The sequence below is a fragment of the Pseudogymnoascus destructans genome, assembly GCF_001641265.1.
Source record: "Pseudogymnoascus destructans isolate 20631-21 unplaced genomic scaffold scaffold_10, whole genome shotgun sequence".
In the NCBI taxonomy this organism is placed as follows: Eukaryota; Fungi; Ascomycota; class Leotiomycetes; order Thelebolales; family Thelebolaceae; genus Pseudogymnoascus; species Pseudogymnoascus destructans.
In genome coordinates, this window is record NW_020167529.1 from 570940 (window position 1) to 591052 (window position 20113).

At 47.6% G+C, this 20113-nt stretch overlaps 7 protein-coding genes and 1 non-coding gene across 8 annotated transcripts; 3 read left to right on the forward strand and 5 right to left on the reverse strand.

Moving 5' to 3' along the window:
- Positions 1-274: 274 nt before the first annotated feature.
- Positions 275-739, reverse strand: VC83_06149 (uncharacterized protein; the record flags this gene model as incomplete). The annotated part of the gene is made up of 1 exon (XM_024469754.1): positions 275-739. One exon carries the CDS (start codon positions 737-739, stop codon positions 275-277), a length of 465 nt encoding a protein of 154 aa, XP_024324304.1.
- An 828-nt stretch (positions 740-1567) lies between these two features.
- VC83_06150 (uncharacterized protein) lies at positions 1568-3428 on the reverse strand (the record flags this gene model as incomplete). Its single annotated transcript, XM_024469755.1, has 3 exons — positions 1568-3094; positions 3156-3310; positions 3359-3428. The coding sequence occupies 3 exons, from the start codon at positions 3426-3428 to the stop codon at positions 1568-1570; spliced, it is 1752 nt and encodes a 583-aa protein (XP_024324168.1).
- Positions 3429-4664: 1236 nt separating this feature from the next.
- VC83_06151 (uncharacterized protein) lies at positions 4665-5898 on the reverse strand (the record flags this gene model as incomplete). Its single annotated transcript, XM_024469756.1, has 4 exons — positions 4665-4924; positions 4976-5116; positions 5174-5236; positions 5286-5898. The coding sequence occupies 4 exons, from the start codon at positions 5896-5898 to the stop codon at positions 4665-4667; spliced, it is 1077 nt and encodes a 358-aa protein (XP_024324167.1).
- A 926-nt stretch (positions 5899-6824) lies between these two features.
- Positions 6825-9113, forward strand: VC83_06152 (uncharacterized protein; the record flags this gene model as incomplete). The annotated part of the gene is made up of 7 exons (XM_024469757.1): positions 6825-7045; positions 7099-7202; positions 7251-7369; positions 7422-8244; positions 8291-8477; positions 8530-8602; positions 8652-9113. The coding sequence occupies 7 exons, from the start codon at positions 6825-6827 to the stop codon at positions 9111-9113; spliced, it is 1989 nt and encodes a 662-aa protein (XP_024324169.1).
- Positions 9114-14669: 5556 nt separating this feature from the next.
- Positions 14670-15167, reverse strand: VC83_06153 (uncharacterized protein; the record flags this gene model as incomplete). Its single annotated transcript, XM_024469758.1, has 2 exons — positions 14670-15034; positions 15086-15167. The coding sequence occupies 2 exons, from the start codon at positions 15165-15167 to the stop codon at positions 14670-14672; spliced, it is 447 nt and encodes a 148-aa protein (XP_024324282.1).
- Positions 15168-15653: 486 nt separating this feature from the next.
- VC83_06154 (uncharacterized protein) lies at positions 15654-17377 on the forward strand. The gene is made up of 2 exons (XM_024469759.1): positions 15654-16062; positions 16115-17377. Exons 1-2 carry the CDS (start codon positions 15910-15912, stop codon positions 17255-17257), a joined length of 1296 nt encoding a protein of 431 aa, XP_024324171.1. The 5' UTR covers positions 15654-15909; the 3' UTR covers positions 17258-17377.
- Positions 17378-17544: 167 nt separating this feature from the next.
- Positions 17545-19159, reverse strand: VC83_06155 (uncharacterized protein; the record flags this gene model as incomplete). The annotated part of the gene is made up of 2 exons (XM_024469760.1): positions 18112-19159; positions 17545-18057 (listed from the first exon to the last, which is right to left on the reverse strand). The coding sequence occupies exons 1-2, from the start codon at positions 19033-19035 to the stop codon at positions 17545-17547; spliced, it is 1437 nt and encodes a 478-aa protein (XP_024324170.1). The 5' UTR covers positions 19036-19159.
- A 136-nt stretch (positions 19160-19295) lies between these two features.
- On the forward strand, positions 19296-19389 carry VC83_06156 (the record flags this gene model as incomplete). The annotated part of the gene is made up of 1 exon: positions 19296-19389. It is a non-coding gene; the product is annotated as a tRNA-Glu (tRNA).
- Between the last annotated feature and the right edge of the window lie 724 nt (positions 19390-20113).

Here is a 20113-nt window from a genome sequence, read left to right on the forward strand (position 1 = left end):
CGTGTATATGTCGCTGGTGTAGTACCTGTTGTGGGTTACAAATATCTACGACTAAGTCACATGACCAAGAATCATATGACGTGAATCAACCATGGCCTCAAATCACTCGTGCGGGATGTAGGTGCTGTGCTTGAAACCGACTTACAGACGGAATAAAATTGATCCGCTCCACAAGTTGCTAGATCTTTCCCGGGCCCCATGTGACCGTCGTATCTGCAGTGTATCATAGGGCTTTGTCAGGGTGCCGCAGCAGGAAACAATACGCCTCAAAATACTAATGTCCAAATCCATGCCTCTTCTGTGCATTTGCCTGTTCCTCTTTTCCTAGCCTAATTGCACTATTGAACGCCTTGATCATTCCATCGTACATTATATCATTGTCGCGGAAAGTTCCTGTAAAGATTGCCCCGTTTCTGATTGGAAAGAGGACATTTCGGAGCTCGCGAGCCAATTGTTTGAGGAGCTTGAACTTTGGGGCAAATTCCGCGATAATGCCCCCAAACCCGTTCTTATCCATATGACCAAGTTTCGTGTCGGCAATCTCTGCATATGTCCCTGTATACCATCGCCGCAGTCTACTTGTTGCCAAAGGCCTTGTCCTCTGCCTGGCCTGCCCATCATCCATGCAACATGACTCCAAACGAATACACATCCATATAAGGACACAGAAAAAAGACTCGAGATCGTGCCGATAAGTGTGGCCCTTGCCCTGCAGCACCTCGATCGCCATAAACTGCATAGTGCCCGTGCGATGGCTAGCTCCACTCGGCACACTGTCCAACTCCTTCGCAGATTTAGTGATAATGATATTATTCTCGGAAATATCCCGACGAAGAATCTTCCCATCCTCGAGAAGCGACTTGTGAACTCTGACAGCATCACGTAGCGCCTCCAGAAGCTCCCTCGTTGACCTATATGCGTGGAGTGGCCGCCCAGCGGGGGAAACAACTAAGCAATTCTGCACCTCAGCAGCGAGTTTATTCTTTTCCACCGTCGCCTATCCTGCCATACTTGAGTGTAGATCGAACATCCAGTGTGAATCTTTCAACCTTACCATACTTACCAAATCATTGTCTCTTTCGACAAGCTCCACGGCAGAGTCCGTTGATCGAGGGGGGAACGACGCGAGCTGCTGGTTGCCTCTGCAAAGCTAAAATAAGGTCGAATACCAAGGTTTTGGCAACTATATACATTAGCAGAGTATATAGCCTCGCAAATGGGACCTTACCTGTCGTGGCAGCTGTTGAAAAGACAGCTTGCACTAGCCAGTCATTGACTGGGTTGCTTCTAATGATTTGTAGCTCATTGGTAGTAGCCATGAAGGACGTTTTAATGGAGATATACCGATGGCGATTCAACAGGTAACCATTAGGTATTTGCAGAGTCTACGCTCTAGCATCCTGTCATGCCGAGAGTTATCCTACAATCAGTCAACGCTCCCAAGTAACCAAATGAAGCGTGTTACACCTGCCGAACCATTAATAGCCATCACAACACTGCTGGAAACAATTGGTATCAAATTGACTATCCCTGGTATCATTGAATCGCATAATGCACCTTTATGCCCTCAACAATGATGTAATTCCACTGCCCGACCCCTTTTCTTTGGCTTTTTGAAGGCTCGTTCAATCCCCTGAGATAGGGACGTATCTGGGGTAATGTCTCGCGAAGGGTTACGGCTTGACTGACTGTCAGCTGTCTCTATCAGAGACGCAGCATCATGGCTTGATTGGCGAGATAGATTATGGCTTTCCAACCCTTGTGAAAGTCCAGATTCCCCTAGCTCCGATTGCTCCAAGACCTCAAAATTCAAATCAGGGGGCAACTCATCAATAACTGAACAGATTCTTTTAAAGTGACCTGGAACCCATGTCTCGTAGACATTCTTAGTGAACCTATATGCCGTCCACTTCTCCTTGCCATCTAGTGCTGTAAAATCAAATTTATGAATCGGATGGCGGTAGAAGGTGGTTTGCTTTCCATCAATTATAGGGAAGTGGGCGTAGATTCTCACTGAGCTGTGATCGTGCGAGATTGAGAAGGCGAGAATTTCCTGATGAAGCTCCTTTTCGCGCTTTACTAGCCTGAAGAGTTCCACAATACTTCTCACCGCAATTGTCATGCTATGAGCATTCTGCCGGTCTGCTACATCGAGTGCCGCGGCACCGCATTTTACTTCGCAGGTTAGAAATGGAAAATACATCTGCCAAGTGGCCATGAAATAGGAGGCAAAAGTATCCGTGACCTCGCCCACGAAAGGCGTAAGCTTTTTGATTTGATCGTCAGAGAATGCAGATCGTCCAAACCCCACCGAATAATCAGGTTGTGGACGAGGACCGTAAAAAGGTATGGCACTATTCCAGCCTTCATTGACACTTTCATTTAAGGGCTTGAGATGTTTTGCACCATAGACTCTTAGGACTTGAGCGGATGGACATATCAGTGGGGAAATGTCTCGAACAACCATAGCTTCGTTTCTTGCACGCACGCTCTCGCATGTTTCCTCAAACAGGTCGTCACGAAACAGTGTATCTCGAGGGACTGATTGCTCGGCCTCAAGTAGAGTTCGACAGAGACCCTTATTTGCATTTGTGATGCCCAAGTCGAACTTGCCCATAAAGCTACCCTTGGATGCAAGTACAGCCTCATAGCTGGGACGGGCGTAAGTGGCACTTTTAGCTTCTCTCGGCTTCTGATCGCTAGAGCTGGGCGCGGCAGAGCTGGCTTCCGATTGTTTGCGAAGTGAAGATGATGATTTCTGCCTTGCAAGTAGATGATTCATGTTCGCCTCCGGTACCCGATATCCCTCGCGCCACCTTTCTTCAAAAGCTTTGCTGATATCTTTCCTAGCGTGATCGTCTTGTTTGAAATATTCCTCGGGCCAGCAGCTTTCTCGTCTCCAATGATCAATTGGATTGATGCTGTACCTGGTGACGTTGCAGGCCGCCTCTTGACTAGATTTATTCCCGATAACCGAACTTGAAGCTGATGTTCGCGGTCGCTTCCGAACCGGCTTGGATTGAACGCCGCTTAATGGACCTTCGGATTCTCGTAGTCGTTTTCGATTCTCAGCTGTTAATAATTCCGATGGATTCTGTGGAGAGCTTGAGTTAGCTGTACAGTATCATAGAAGAAGAGGGACATGAGGGACATGCCTCTACTTTGTTTGGAAACAAAGCTCGATGTTTTATTTCGGTATTTGTGTCCTCAGGTATGGTTCGTTTCTGGCGACGTTCTAAATTTTCTAAGCGCGCACTCTTGCGAGAAGGTAGTTGTGATCGTCCTTTCTCGACACCTTGAGGTCTCTTTCCTATCAACGATCAGTTGGAATACGTTATAAAGGCGAAGGATGACTTGCCGTGATCTTTTGGCGCCGAGGGTTGCCGCCCAACCTTTTGGACGTTTGGCTTTGGTTGACGAGGTGCCATATCGACTGGAACGGCGAGGGGTAAGGCATGAACTTATATTATGGCTGGATTTGAAACGGCAGAAGTTTGGCAAGCCAGAGATGCAAGGTGGAAGGCGGCGAGGATGGGAATCGACGGGAATTAAGCGTTGGCGCTATGCTGGATAAGGATTAGTCTCGAAGCCGAGGTCATCTGCCTGGTTGACCAAGAGCCCGATATCCAACCAGTCTGTAAGTGCAAGTATCCTCTGGAACTTCCGCACTGTCATAGGGGCTGACTTGGCCCCGAGCTTCCCAGACTGGCTTTCACCTGCATGCTTGATGAAGTAGGGAATATGCCTGAGGTGTTAGGCAGTCAAGATCGGGCGAAAATCACGTGACAGACCTATATGTCGATTGATGATCATACACGTGCATCCTAAACAGAGCATCCTCTGCTCATGCGAAGGGTTTTGAGATCCTCTTGGCGCATAGTACATTACATGGTTGAATGTGCCAGGAGGAGTTGTGACCAAGGCGTTATCCCAAGTTTTGCAGCCTGAAGGTGTTGGTGCCCGAGTGCGTCAGGGTGTTTCCGTTTAGTATCGGGGTGGGTGCTGAGCAAGTCACATGGCATTAGGCCCCACCATGGCAAACCACGGTTACTTCTTGCAAATGAATAAACTTATCAACCTCTCAAATGAAGAGATCAGAGGCACATCCAAGATCCGTTCTGAGCAAGAATAATGACTCAGTCTTATTGCACGACGAGCTCCGCCAACATAAGTCACCCTGAGCTACGCTGAGGACAACTGGCTAGACATAGTTTCGTTCTGCGGCATATTTCCAGCAGATTCACGACTCCTTACGCTACGCCTACTTCCATATTACGGTATTGTGCCCGGAGAAAGCAAACAGGTTATTCGCGCCTTAATCAGTTGCTCCGCAGCCTTCATCAAGGGTATTCAATAATACGCTATACACCGAGAGATTCTCTACTACTTGTGGCGCAACCAACAAAGGGCTCCGGATTTATCATGTCAGAACAGGTTTGACCAGGTCTATGAACTCTAAATATAAGACCCTGAGCTGATTTATGACTAGCAGGAGGCCACCTCAATAGCCAAAACCGGAGATTATATAGATAAACTCAAAATATTTGAGGCGACGGAAACGGACAGAATCCTGTATGCGAAGGGCCACGAAATCATCATCTTCCACCCAAAGAACAAAGAGGAGCAGTGGCGCTATCAGCCAGAACCGGAGGAAAAGATCACTGTTACTGCTGGATACGCAGTCCGGGCAGTGAAGACGTGGGTGGCGTGGAGTCAATGAATTGCACGAGTTGACTTCCAGCGAGTTGGCTCATCGATATCACGACTATAGCATCCTCGAGAGGGTTGCTGGGGAATGCTACACCAAAACAATGTGTCGCAACACCTCCATCCCATAGACAGCTCGTCTTGATGGCATTGGAAAGGTGCGGGCCGCAGATATACTCCAGTTGACTAGTGAGTAGTCCGGAGTATTTGTAGAATTCTATGTATGAAAGTTAGTTTGGCCATGTGAATATTGACACCTCTTTCTTACCTCGTGGCAAATATAAAACTGGCATAAATATTAGATTTCCCTGTTCTTGCGCCATCCCGTTGTCGAGTTGTTCTTTGTATGGGCTATGTGAGCTGCCAGCAGCCTTGGGATTCCACGTGCCGATATGCGGCTCTGATGAGGCTACAATTTTTTTATAATGTTAGAAGCGCTTTTTGCACTTTGATTGCCATTGCTTACGTGTTGATGTATGTATTTGATTTTCAAGCCGCGCCTGGCTGCCGGTAGATGGGTTACTAGTGGCTATGGCGAAAGTTAGTTCTTCCATTCTTCGCGCAATCCACGTACTCACCAACCATAAATTCACTATATTGAAGTGAATTTTGAAGTGCTTCATCAGTCCGTAACTTCTGCAGTGTATCTCGAATAACTGGCGGCCAATTCTGGGTTGAACCTAGTTCAATACTGTCGATAAGGCACTCAAATATATCCTTCCCCATGAGACCAGCTGCCCATGACGTAGGTGTATAGGAAGCCGCCCATGCAACTACCCCATCTGGACTAAGTGTCTTAAGTCTCTCACATCTCAGTCGCGTGGCTGCTTTTCTTGACCTCACCTCATCGGAATCAAATTCCGAAACTTTAGGCCCCGTAAATATGAGAACGATATTTCTTCTAAAGACTGCCGGACGCTCTAGTTTCCCATGGTCAATCAAGTGTGCAATAGTTGATTGAGCTTGAGATCTCAATTTTCTACTCGCTTTCCATGCTTCATCCTCACGGGACGGCCTGAATGATCCAGTCTTCGTCTGGACAGTAGCCGCTGCATCCGAGAGCTTCATGCCCAGCACGTCCAACGCGCGTAAGTCGTCCTTCGCGAATGGTATGTCATTTAACCCCGCTATCCAAGACTCCAAGTCTCGGACTAAGCTACTCAACTGAGCGATGGCGATTGCAGTGGACATGGCGGGATACTACTGTGACTGGAATGCTGTATATTTGAGACTGTGCGGCGCAGAATAATGGCAAATTACCCTACGGGCCTTCTTTATGTGTGCAGAATGTTGGGAACAAACATTGTGTTGGACCCAAGTTGTGTGTCGCATGAGTTGGGCAGCAGAATAAGCGAGGGGTTAGGCACCCACGGTTCAATGTCCAATTAGCGAGTCCCAAAAACGACGTGAGCAAAAGTAATGCATTGTTAAATTATGCGGCGCATGATATTAGCATTGCAAAGCTTGTGCGCACTTCATAATCCGCGTTGCATTAGACATCGGTTTCTCACTCATGCATTTCTGGCTTATACCACCATCTTCCAATCACGATGCCATCCTGGTTGTTCAGAGGCCAGTGCGCTCCACTTCAATTGAGTTCCTCTTGCTGCTTTGGGGATGAGAATTGGGAAAGTGGACTCTTCCAACCAACGTGCTCTGTGAATCGATCTCGCCAGCATCTCCCCCAACACTGTCTTGCAGATATGTGCTTCTCCTGCGTCGTTTGCATGCACCCTTGAACCTTTTTGATTTTTGAATCGGCCAATGCATGATGCTGCAACCATGGGCTGCTGGTGATCCTGAACCGAAGAAGAATCAGCTTCCCTCATCCCCCCGGCCGTTGTTGGTTTGTAGAGAGGGGTTGATCTTTCGTTGACAGGATGGCGAAAGAATTGAGGAATATATAAGGGCGTGCGATTCCCCGGAAGTTCAATCACAACCTCTGCAGTCTTCAAATAATCACTCATCCACAAGCTTCTTACTTTTGTCCATATTTCCCAACTCTCATATCAAGCACCTACCAACACTCTACGTTGATCATGGCTCCAACAGAGATGATTCAAGTCGGCCTTCCACTGCACAGTCCACGGCCAGCCACCCCACCCAGTACCCCGACGATGAGCGATAAGGATGCTAGTGAGATTTTCGCCGCTATGAAAATGCAACCCATGTCTCCAGACCCTCATTGTCGTCAGTCTGAATTGTTGCCTTTCGCCCAACAGTTCTTAGACTTTCTCAAGTCTCTCAATTCTACGCAGAGCGCCCCTGCAGTACCCGCTGCTGCAGACGAAGTTAAAGCCGAAGACCCTCCAGAGACATACATGACAGTCAATGAAGTGTAAGTCTTCCTGTCGCTGAGGCCTTCCCCTGGCTCACAAGATACTGGTGCAGTTGGGATGAAAAGTCGTGCAAGTATGTCATCGAGGAACAACACCAACCGGAAGAAAAAGTTGATAGACTGGATCGATACGTTTTCATAGAGCGCAGGCGTATTAGTTGGTATGTCCTCCCCACAAATAGTACCTGCTAACGGAAGTTTCCAGTCAAGAAAACCGAAATACCAGTGGTCTATATTGACATCAAGTCGAAATTGCTCCGAGATACCTTGAGAGTTATACTTGCACAAGCTCCTGAGATTAGTCTCAACGAGGAAAGCCTCTCCGTAAGCATGCCCTATCCAACAATCACGATCGACTTTCTCACTTCTTCAAAAGGTCGAGCAAAATATCCTCTTCCACTATCTCCCAGATCTTGAGGCGTCCCGCAAATGGAATCGCGTTGATCCCCAGGACAGCATCATCCGGGAGCACATTGCCCTCCTTATCGATCATATTAATTTATCCTACAAGGATACGAAAGTACGGCTTGTCTCATTGCTGAAAACGGGAGAGATAACTTACGATCTACTCCCGTTTCTTTTCAAGCCAAACGAATTTGTGTATACCACTTGCCGCGGGACGAAAAGCCCACGATGCATCAGATTCGAATCTGGCGAAGCGAAAGTAACCACAGATGGAGTTGAATATTTCCACATCAAAGGAAAGTATTTGGAATTTGACGGGAAGATGCTTGGGAAAGTTCCAATCGAAACTGCAATTCTCGGGTTCCGCGGATCGAAAAATATCAACTCTCTCGAGGCATTTCCTCTCCAATACCACGATACAGAGAAGAGCATCAGAGAAACACTTGTCAAATGCGGTCGCAAGTTCTGCTTCTCTTTAATCGGGACCCAACATCGGCAATATAGAGGCAGGGCCTTTCAGATGAAGAAAAAGAAACCCGTTGAGATATTTATCAACAGTAGAATTATGGTTGATGCCGCATCATTTCAGGAGATCAATCCCAACTACACCAGACCAAGCATCTTCAAGAGCTCTGACAGTATTGATTTGTGGCTGATATTAGATGCGGCTTCTAGCAACCAGATCGATAAATCGGCTATGAAGAGCAGTATGGACCTTGATGCGCTGACCGATGAAGATTTTCTAATCTGTAGCCCGACTGTGCTGGGCTTCAGTCTGAATGACAAATTATGGTGTAAGACATGTGCTCTGCTGTCGCGACATTGCTGATCACGTACTAGTGGAATTTGCGGTTGCAGACATTTCGGAAATTTCCTGGAATGAGTCACTCTTCAATCAAGTGGCTATACCGTCTAGGTCAAAGAAGCTCATTGAAGCTCTGACCACGTTCCAGTCTGGTGGACAAGCTAAATATACGTTTGATGATTTTGTGGAGGGAAAAGGCCGTGGCTTGATTATGCTACTCTAGTATGTTCACGGTAGTAACGATCGACATGTATAAGTCTAACATCCTCGATAGTGGTCCACCAGGTGTAGGAAAGACAATGACAGCAGAAGGACTGTCGGAACACCTCAAGAGGCCTCTGTACACAGTAAGCACTTCCACATCAATCTGGCACAGATTTGTACTGACTTAGTGAGGTCTCTGCCGGAAACTTAAGCAAGGATGCGAAACATCTCGAGGTGCAATTGTGTGAGATGTTTGAAGTTGCAGAAAACTGGAAAGCTTTACTTCTCCTCGATGAAGCTGACGACTTTCTGTGCAAGCGCTCATATGACTCTAATCACAACTCTCTCGTCTCGGTCTTTTTACGGAAGCTCGAGTATTATAAGGGCATTATGTTACTTACCACGAACCGGGTCAGAGACTTTGATGAAGCAGTGCAGAGCAGAATACACATTGGTGTTAAGTACAGCCCCTTAGGCGTTGATACGAGAAAAGCGATCTGGAGGAGCTTTCTCGAGAGGGCAAAAACAGAGAACGGGAATGCAGCGTATAGTGACAAGCAGTTGAACATCCTGGCCAAGCACAGTCTTAGGCTGCGCACTACTCGCTCAATACTCGGCTCACTCGCTCAGTGGGTTACTCAGCTGGGTGAGTAGCTGAACCTTTTACTCGACTCGGTGAGTGAGGTCAATACTCAGTTACTCTGTAAAAACCCGGTGAGTACTCGGCTATCACGTGTAAGATTTATGCATCATGTGAACAGTCCCTCATACGATTAAAACTGTTTTATGGTTAAGTTAAAGTATTACATCTATTAGCATCACTCTCGCCATCTCTAGTAAGCTGTGAGAACGAATCATGTATATTCCTCTATCTAAGTACCATGATTATCAGAAGATTATTAGAACGCTATTATCTATTATATATGCTTAAGAACATCCCTCCACCTTGCTTGATGAGGCCGGCCAGACCTACTAATACCTAAAGTATTTATAGGGTCTTGATGAGGATCCTCGACTGAGCGGAACGAGCTATGAGTCAAGATAACTGTGTATAGAACTTGTTCATAAAATGTCTCTTGTGTGAGAATATGATCTTATTATAGGTATTAACCTACATAATTCTGGTAATAATCTGGTAATCCTTACTTGTTGAGGTTGCATTTGATTGATTCGCATTTGATAGAGACTATCCTTCCCATCTGTGACTTCTTTTTGCAAATGTCTGATGCAAGATGTGTTGCCATAGACTTTGGGCCAGCAGACTTGATTGCAGGATGCGTAAGGGCCTTCGAACAATAAGTACAAATAACACATGGTTCTCCAGAAAGCCGGTCTGCTCCTTGGTGATAACTTCTCCAGTATTGAGAACTCCAGTTGGTTGAATCCCATGCAATCTTCATAAGGAGTTTTGTAGTATGATCTGAGTGTTGTTCATACCATCGTGATAGCTTCCACCACTCAATGAATATATCGTGTGTATCCTTAGTCTATTTGACGAATTGGTTTAACTTGCCAATATATTCAAGGCCTGCAGGGACTTTGTAAGGATGCCTGTCCCTCAGTGATTGAGTCGGGCAGGTTACAGTCACATGATAAGAGTTAAGGCAGGTTAGCTGAGTCGGACCCGTTTCGGGTACTTAAGGAGATTGACCCAACGGGGGTTCCTCTCTTCATCTTTTTTGTATCCTTCGTAGTAGACCTATAGGATAGCATCCGTTTAGCCTCTGACTCGCACTCTCATATGCTATTACTGTGAGCTGGGTGCCCTGTGTCCTTACAGACTTGATTTAATGAGGATAGTCGTTGAGAAGACGGAAAAGAGTCTGAGAATACTGTCAGAATCAAACAACTCTGAGTATTGAGATGGCATTTGGCAAATTGCTCGATTATCAGAAGGTTACCAGAAGTCTGGCTACGATGAAGTACTTAAATACCTGGTTTTCCAACGCGAAAGGTACTCCAGCGCTATAACTTTAGCAACTCAAGTTCTCCTCTACTCTAGCTCCAGGAACAACATATCCTGTGCAGCTGATACCTTAGCCCACTTTTCCTTATCAAACTTCTTAGAGTAGACAAGTAAGAACGCCTCTTTGAAGCTAGAACTATGAGTGGATATTTGCAACCATCCATTGTCGACAAGATTGTAAGACTTTGGGTACCACTGCACAGGTCCTGGTAATTAGGCCCACTTTCCAAACTGCCTGCTCGTACAAACAGAAATATTTATGTGGTGGGATAACCTCGTGAAAAGTGCTATAATAAACAATTAGTATTGCCAGAAGATTGCTAGGATGATCAGAGACGTACCCTTCCTCTACATCAATCCACGGCATATACTCAAAGAGACGCTCAGGCTTCTTTCTCAGCTTTCCAGCCTTTCTCGTATATGAGTGGATACAGCTATCCCAGAAATGTTGCCACTTGCGGAAATTGGACTCTTCATGGGCCTATCAACTATTAGTATCACCAGATGATTACCAGATTATGAGGTAGCATACATCAATGTGCGCTTGAGTTAAGAGAGCCTAGGAAGAGCAATTTCCTGGTCTATCAGCGATGGCTCGTGATATACTTTGTATTCCTGCTGCTGAGTCTGGAGTTGAGCGAGTCTTTAGTGCCGCAAGGGACGTATGTGGCCACCGACGTGGTCAACTTAATCCTGAGACGATTAAGAGTATTATGCTTATATATTACTCTCGACAATACAAGAATCGTCAAGGTCATCGTGACAAGCTTGCAGATATGATGGACGTCGTTGATATGACTGAGGAGCAAGTCGAAGAAGAGTATGAGGCACAACGACAACGGATGTGCAATTCTATCGAGTTACAATATATCAGCGATGAAGAAGAACCACGATCAAATACACATATCCGAGAGACATATTCAAAGGTACAATATCCTCCGTTTAATCCTCAGCGGCCACAGCAACAGCAAGACTTATCACAAGCTGCACATGAAGAACGACAAATGCGCTACCAACAAGGTGAAGAAAGAGATAGGGCTGACCGTCTTAACGAGACCTTATACGACATCCCAGATGACGATATCCCAGATAATGAAGATATAAGAGAAGATGGTAATAATGAGGAGCCTATACTTCCAACTATTCATGACGATGAAGATAAGGATATGCCGTCCTCGCCACCAACGCCTATCCAACGCCCTCGGAAGACTGGAAGAGATCTACTTGATATCTTTCAAGCTACTCGTCAAGACCCTATAAATACTTTAGGTATTAGTAGGTCTGGCCGGCCTCATCAAGCAAGGTGGAAAGATGTTCTTGAGCATATATAATATAGTGTTCTGATAATCTTCTGATAATCGTGGTACTTAGATAGAGGAATATACGTGATTCGTTCTCACAGCTTATTAGAGATGGTAGAGTGATGCTGATAAATGTAATACTTTAAGTTAACTTACAACTGTAACCATAAAACAGTATTAATCGTATGAGGGACTGTTCACGTAATGCATATATCTTACACGTGACAGCCGAGTACTCACTGGGTTTTTACAGAGTAACTGAGTATTGGCCTCACTCACCGAGTCGAGTGAAAGGTTCAGCTACTCACCCAGCTGAGTAACCCACTGAGTGAGTGAGCCGAGTATTGGGCGAGTAGTGCGCAGCCTACTAGGAACCCAAGAGATGGTTCTATGGGATTCTCTTACATTCGCTACATGATTAGCAAGCTAGTTGTGGGTCGCACTTGATTTCTAATACATTTAGCAAGCCTGGTTAGTCATGGAAAGTCATGGAAAATGAGAGAACTACACTCCTTTGGCATAAATATGCCCTTTCCTTAAGAAAGGGCAAGCAGGCAATACAGTAAATCAACTAGCACATACTTCCACGTCTTTTACAAGCTTCCCAAGCATTAATCTTGTTATTCTTTGTTTCTAAAAAGTCAGTGAGGTGCTAACCTCTGACTTATCCCTGAGTTCTCAGACTCAACATTTGTTACAACTTGTCTAAACCACTTCACTACATCATACACCTGATTGCTGCGTTGTGGAATAGTCTAAGCTACAACCCAGTGTGTCATCCCTTCCTTGGGTGGCTAGATTCTCACATCTGGTGCACCCACCATTACACTTCCCTCCGTTTAATGGTGTATAGCCGTCAACCTGATCCTTGAGATAATCAAAGGCATTTTCAATAGGGTGCAAATTGGGAGAGTTTGGAGGCCAAAATTTCACTCTATAGATTCCCTCCTTCTTCATATAATCTTCCAATGACTGGTGAGCCTTCAAATGAAGACTTACATTATCATCCACAAACTATACTCGTTTTGTAGGATGTAAAGCCTTTACTTTTTGAAAGTAGGGCAAGAGAAGAGGAATAAGAACCATCTCTCGATATAGAAACCAATCAATCCCGCCCTTTGAAACTTCTTGCCCTTCTGATTGCTGTCCTCTACTCCATGTCTCTATATCTCCAAACTCTTGTGAAGCAACTCGTGCCTTTTTCCATTTGCTTTTGCCATTCCGAATATCTGCATTTAGAGTTTCCATATATCCGTACTCAAGAGTTCCAACTGTTGTTGCTCTAACAAGTTCATTCTCTGCTTTTGATTTCCAATATGCATTTATCTCTCATAGTTTCTGCACATGTATCTGCTTCTCTTCTATACTTTCAGGAATCCATGAACGAGAAGGGCGTAAGATAGAGGTTTCTGAACTCATTGCTCCCCAAAACATAACTTGAAATAAAGATTTCTCCTGTTGAATTGCCATGCTCTCTGCTGTTTGACCCCGTTAAAGTGTTATCCGTCATTTCTTATGTGGATTCCCTCTGAAATTGATATATGATTCGTCTGAGAAAATAAAAATTGATCCAGCTTGAAGTTCGGATAGTGCCCATTTGCAGAATTTCCATCGTACTGAAGGAATGATATTATCCAAGTAGGCCTTGAGGCAGATGTTTTTCCGTACAATAGGTTGTGGAATTTCAACACTTGAGTGATTCTTTGCAACTCGTTCGACAATTGATCGTTGTTACGACGGAACAAGAAGGCTGGCCAACTACAGGACAGGAAGGAGGGAGGTCGCATGAGACCGGCCCTGGTACCTGGAGGCGCAGCAGGGAATAGTAGTTCCGAAAGTATCACGTGACGGACTCGCAGGATGATGAGAAGAGTCCTAAGAGTCCAGGACTCCGAGAACTCGAGTGAGTTCCCAGGAGTCCACTAGGCACGTGATGGACTCGCAGGATGATGAGAAGAGTCCTAAGAGTCCAGGACTCCGAGGACTCGAGTGAGTTCCCAAGAGTCCACTAGGCACGACGCCACTATATAAGTAGATAGTATTTCCTTAGATAGGAGCTTCGTGCTCAACTCAATACAGTATTTGTTATATACTAGTAACGTGTTACTTGAAGCCTTTGTGTCTGATCCCCTGCCTCCTCTGATAAGTAAACCTTTACGCAAGAGAACCTCTGTGTCTTCTATCGTTTAGAAGTCAGCGTTACAATCGTGCGTAGGGTAGATTTTCCTTATTAATAACTTGTTGAAAAGTGTCAAATGGATTTGCAAGTAGCAAAGATCGTATGAGTAGTGACTCTTCAGAATCCTTTTGAATTGTCTGTGGTCTTCCGCTTCGTGGCTTTGATTCGAGGTGTTGGAGAAGGTTGTGAATTTCAGTATTCCCTGCCCTTTTAACAGTTTGGTGCCATATATATGCAATAGAGTCAGCTGAGATTCCAAGCTTCTTTTCAATCTCTCCATATGATGCGTTCATGTATACACGCAAGGTAATAATTGCAGCACGTAGTGGTATTGAGATTTCAGCCATTGTTGAGCATTACTTCATTGCTTCATTCACTCTCATATTCTACGCGTGTACATTTTCTACGCGTGTACTCGGGTACAAGTACATGGTGCTTGGTAGATTCCTACAATCTAATTGGCTGTTGTGCACAGACCCTGTGGAAACTTTTGGGCCGCACGAGTAGAACTAACCGCTTTAAGAGCTGCTACAGTGTAGCAGCTTTAGACCGAATTAGGATATAGTGGCAACAGGGGGCCGCAAGGACTATCGTATCACTATTTCCTATTTAGGCTAAAGCTGCTACGCTGCTACACGCAAATTACGCTGCTGAAGTGGTCTAGTGCCTCTTCGCCCCGAAAACAAAAGGAATATCCAAGAAACACCCCGTGTAGCTTTTGTTTTTCCCATTTTAAAAGGGCTGCCCAGAAGTGTTACTGCATCTCAGCCCTTGTGGAACAAGCCGCGTAAGCCCTTCTTCTTCCGGTGATTTCGCTCGCTTGAATCGGTTTCCCCCGACGACCTCCCCCCTTCTTCTCTTGATTTGAACCCCCCGTCGCCGTCTGAAGGGCTGGTGCTCTCTTTTGAGGAGGAGGATCCGGGTTTGGAGACAACGGCAACGGTGCTATCGACGTAGTGGATATCCTCGTACACCTGTGTCGGGTCGATGAAGCCCTTTGATGAGACGCGCCGCCGCGAGGAGGAGAAGCGGTGGCGGGAGGAGGAGCGGGCAAGGTGGTTGCCAAAGGACTCGATGCAGGCGTCGGGGGAGAGGTTGGCGTCGGGGTGGGGGAGGGTGGTGTTGCGACCTGGGGAAGTTAGTTGGGCTGGTGGAAGGGGGATGGGATGGAGGAACTTACGAAGACTCAGTGGCTCGGGGAAGCCGGTATATCTGATGCCGTTGAACTCCTGGTCTGGCACGTCTTGGATGGCGGAGGCCATTGTGAGGGTAAGCGTATATCCGTACAGTAAGTGTGTGGTGTTATTCGTGCTGCAGTAAAGATATATAGGTCTCGGTTTTGGTTGAGGTAAAGTTAAATCAGAGGTAAGCGTTGATGTAGAGCAAAGGAGAAGTATTCATGGGTGAGATATGTACTGGAGTATAAAAGAAAGAAGAGGAAGGTGAAACAGAGACAAAGGCGGAATATGTAGCAAGACCAACCGGACTCACCGTGCATACTTATGTATTGGCCACTTGACCCTTCCAAGGATATTTTATTCACTATTGACTTGTTGGCCGCGACTATGCAGAGGTTGAATGTTGAGCGAATTAGAGTAGTGCACTGTAGATGTATGTCTGTGTATATGCTTGGATGTAATTTAGCGCGCGTGAAAGTGTCACGACTATCGCATCCGTTAGCCACCGCCAGCTGCCAATCAATCCATATAGTGCGGGTCGGTTGAAACAAGATATTGGTCACGCGATTATGGGATATACTTTGTACCATTTGTACCTATGATCGAGACCACAAGGCTGAACTAAAATAAGAGCAAAGCCCTGTGTGCCTCCAGCGTTTCCTGTAGCGCTCGAGACTCCTCACTTCATGCCGCCAGCGTCTCAGATAGCCACGTTTTGCCTATCACATTGCGCTTGTTAGGCGCCTCTAGGATCCGCGGTTAGATCCTTCCATGCGTCCTCCTCCGCGACACCAATAGAGCCCAGTTACTATTCTAGACCAGCACCATGGAGAGCTTCCAGCCCTGGATGGACGCCCCCACCCCGCAAAACGAAGCTTCGAACCACTCCTTTGTTGAGCCCCTCCCAATGCCATTGAAGGGCTCAGTGGGAGACGATTCCGACGAATGGGAATACGAGTATTCGACCACCGAAACCGAAGTCAGTGCCCCTCACAACTTGCTCCATCCTACACCCGTTTACTATCCTGCAGACTTTCTACCTCACACTCGACCTTACAACCCCATCCATACCGACTTCTCGCCCTCGAGCCACCGCTCCCCCCAGCGGCCGTGCAAGCACGAAAACCAAATGGATAAACCCCGGCCTCGGGCGTCATAAGCGCCAACTCGGGCACGCACCCACAATATCTCTCGGAGACAAAGACAAAGACAAAGAGGGCGTGGACACCGTTCCCGTCGAGTCCGCCGACGAAGAGCCCCAAAGCCCCGCCAACGACACTTCGTTACACGACGAAAACGAGCCCGAGAGCAACGGGCATGCAGAGCAAAAGATCCAGATCCTACACCTCGAGTCCGACAACCCGCTCATCTCATACCGCGATCACACCTTCACCTGCCGCTGGACCAAGAATATCGGCAGCGAACTCCTCTTCACCCCCGACGATGACACAGATGACCCCCTCCCAGCCCTACGCCATCTACCCGGCGATGTCTCCCTCCTCGCCTCCTGCTCCGCCCGCCTAACCTCCGCCACCGCAACCGTCGTCCCCGTCACACACGCAACACCCCTTTCGCTCGCCCCCTACGAGGAAGGCCCCCTCGTGGAATCCGTCTCCGTCGCCGCGTCCACCGAGCGACGCAACCAGGCGCGCTTCCTGGAGCGATTGATGGGAATCAAAGAGCGCAAAGCCGAGGACGACGAGGTCACAGTCGTGGCGTACAAGCGCACCAAGTTCCACGGCTGGATCGAGGTAATCCGCAAGCGGATCGAAGATGAACGCGCTACGATACGGGAGGGATTGAGCAGCGCGACGCCCGAGGGGGCGGAGGTGGCGAGGAGACGGCTGGCAGAGCTGGATGAGCAGGAGCGAAGGGTCCCGACGGATGCGCCGGCGGATGAAGATGATGATGACGAGCCTGCTGCGCGGTCGGTGAAGCGGAGGAAGAAGCGGAAGGAGATGCTGACGGTGAGTGAGGAGAAGGGAACGACGATGCGGCTGAAGCCGAGGGGGGTGAGGAGACGGCCGAGGAGGGATTGGAAGAGGTATAATTTGGATGGGACGGCGGCGGCGAGGAATGCGGAGGTTAATTGGCAGGGCGTGCATACGCAGGACGCGGAGGAGGCATCTGGCGCATATGACGGTGCGGACCAACGAGAAGGGCCGGCGGAGTGAAGCACGCATGATGGACACGGTAGAGAAGTCGTGTTGGGTGAGGAGCTGAGGTCTTGGGTATAGTTTTGAGAAACCAGCTTAGATAATTATAGCCGTGAGTAACCAAGAGTCTATAAACAGTGCTAGGTTAATAGTGCTAGCCTAATAGCGTGAAGTAGTGGGATAACATGGTCCTACGACTGTCGTTGCCTTGTAGGCTTGAACTTTTAGGAGGCATCAGTATGAAGAGGTCTATTTTCTACAGTTTGCTATACACCAAATCTATCAAACTGTCGTTGAACTTCCCCTTATAGCCGACGGCTCACTATCTCATGATTAACCACCCTCCCCGACCCCTCCCCAATCGACGCCCCCGCCTTCACCGCCGCCGCCGTAACCGACTCCCTCCTCGACCTCCCCACCTTCGCCCCCTTCACCCCTCCAACCACCGGCACCGGCACCGGCACCGCCGCAGCCGCAACCGCAGCCGCCGACGCCCTCTCCCCCTTCTTCATAAACTTGAGCTTAATCTCCTCAGGGGTGAACTTCCTCGTCTTACTCCTTAGCATCTCCACCCTCTCCTCATGCGTCATCCCGATCTGCGCGCCCATCGGCACCAGACGGCGCGCGAGATGGTCGAAGTCCTTGGTGATGCACCGGTACGTGATCATCAGGTAGTCGATGTCGGTGAAGGTCAGCGCGCCCTCGGCCTGGTAGGTGGGCTTGGCTTTGAGGAAGGCGGCGGGGTGGGCTTTCCAGTGGCGCCGTGGGTTGAGGTGGTGAGAGGTGTGGTAGCCGTCGTTGAAGCAGTGGCGGTTGCTCTGGGAAGATGTTAGTGACTGTTGTGCTAGATAGTAGGGGGCGTGGGGGCTTACGGGGACGTCAATGAGAGTGATGCTAGAGCGGAAGTCGGACATGGGGTCCACGTTGTCGACTAAGCAATGCTGTCCGAAATTCCCGATCATCATCCCGAGGCGCATTATGAAGAATGGTAGTAGAAGTACAAAAACTGTTGGGCGGGTGTTCAGCTGGGCCGCGAGGTATATAAAGCCCATCGAGGAGCACTCCGATATCAATGCCTTTGCGGCTAAATCGTATTTCTTGTTGCGGTAGAAGTAAATTGGCAGTTCCAGCCAGGTGCACACCAGGAACCGAACGAAGTACCTGATGAATTCCAGGGGCTCATCACGCTGGAAGTAGATGGTGGACGAGAGATCTCCGGGGCCGTTCCCCTCAACGTGGTGCATCTTGACATGGTGGTAATAGTATGAATCCCAGGTATGACCCATCAGAGGTCCCGTGATATATGGAAAGAGGCGATCGAAGAAGGCATATTGTTTTCCGAGCAAGCCGTTATTATGTATGTGGTTGTGAAGAAGCAGCGTAAATGGGCCGGCGTTCCACACGGCATAAACGGTGTGGAGGACGGCATGAAGCCACGAGAAGCTGTAGTATAGGTATAAGGCGCTTGGCAAAAGCGTCGTGAAGTGTATTATTATGTGTGTGATGAATACAGTGTCTGGGTTCTGTCGTACAAGTTTCGAAGCCCATGCGAGATAAGGTTGCACCACCAGACGATCCAGCGTCGGATTTATTTCGTTATTGTCCCATGAAGTGAAGGCTGAGGATTCCACACTCAATTGCTCCAGGATGGGCCTCACTGAGTCGTCATCGTCGTCGGATTTGGGCCGATTGGGTTGTGCTTCTGCAGCTGCTGTGCTCGAGTCTCGGATGTCGTTCTGAATGTCGTATCGGAGGTTCTTTAAGACAATTGTGTCGGCTTCAGTCAAGGTCGACATATCCAAGAACAGGGCAAGATGCCAAGAACAAAAAGAAGGAAATCCAGCTCAATTATATCTCTTATATGTAGAGAGGCTCATATATGCAGCGGGGGAGCCATATTTATTTAGTTGGATTGTGAAGTCGGGCCTGAGGTACGTGACTTTGGGGATCTCGCCCATGACTGTCGGATCGCCCCGTTTAACACGCCAAAAAAAACTTGTGGGATACCACCAACACTACTACATCTACCCTAATACTTGTTCCGAACTCCAACCCACTCCGAACTGGTGTATCGGTAACATATCCGCCTCTCACCATTCGAAAGAATTATGAATCCGCGGTTGCGCGGGGTTCGACTCCCCGGTTCGGAATATTTCAGAACCATCTACTCTCAAGTAGACCAGTCCATTTTTTTTGCGTTTTTTTTTTGTCATATGTTTGATATATATATATTTTTTATAAACAGGCACGGATCAGGCAGAGGCCGAGATGTCATACTCTGGCCCTGTTGATGGTGTTGATGGTGTTGATTTATTCTCGCTTGCAAAGGTCCAAGTGCCGATGCGAGGTTCGTCTCGGCAGCTGTCAAAAAAGGGGCATCATAAACACCTGACCTGAACTCTATAGAATCATATATTAAGGTAAAGCTCACCTCTGCCATGCAGCTATGACGTCAACATCAGCCAGAATATCGGAAGCTTTCTTGTTTATACAACAGTTCAGCCAGTGTATTGAGGGTATCAACGGCTACTTGCATGAATCTCTGCAAATGTAAATGCATTTGCACACGTACCCCATGCCCAAGCCAACCAAAGAGGATGGCACCTGACGCTGCTGATCCAGTTCTGAGCATTTGCTCGAGCCATATAGCGAATCGATCCCTACCACTGTGTCAACACCAGCATTCCTGGGGCCAACCATGGCTCGGCTGGTTTTACCAAACACATATAGATTCCACGTCCTGACTAATGTTGGTATGACAACTGTCTGTCTCACCCGTCCTAATTGTCAAAGGTTCTCGTCCCGGCCAATCATGGAAGGCCGTTCTAGATACAATAATAAGCCCAATTTGAAGCCACAAGACCTCAGTTATGT

Coding starts and splice junctions, on each gene's coding strand:
- VC83_06154 (XM_024469759.1), top strand. CDS start 15,910: ATGGAGAGCTTCCAGCCCTGGATGGACGCCCCCACCCCGCAAAACGAA. Junction 16,063..16,114: donor ATTCGACCACCGAAACCGAA/GTCAGTGCCCCT, acceptor ACTATCCTGCAG/ACTTTCTACCTCACACTCGA.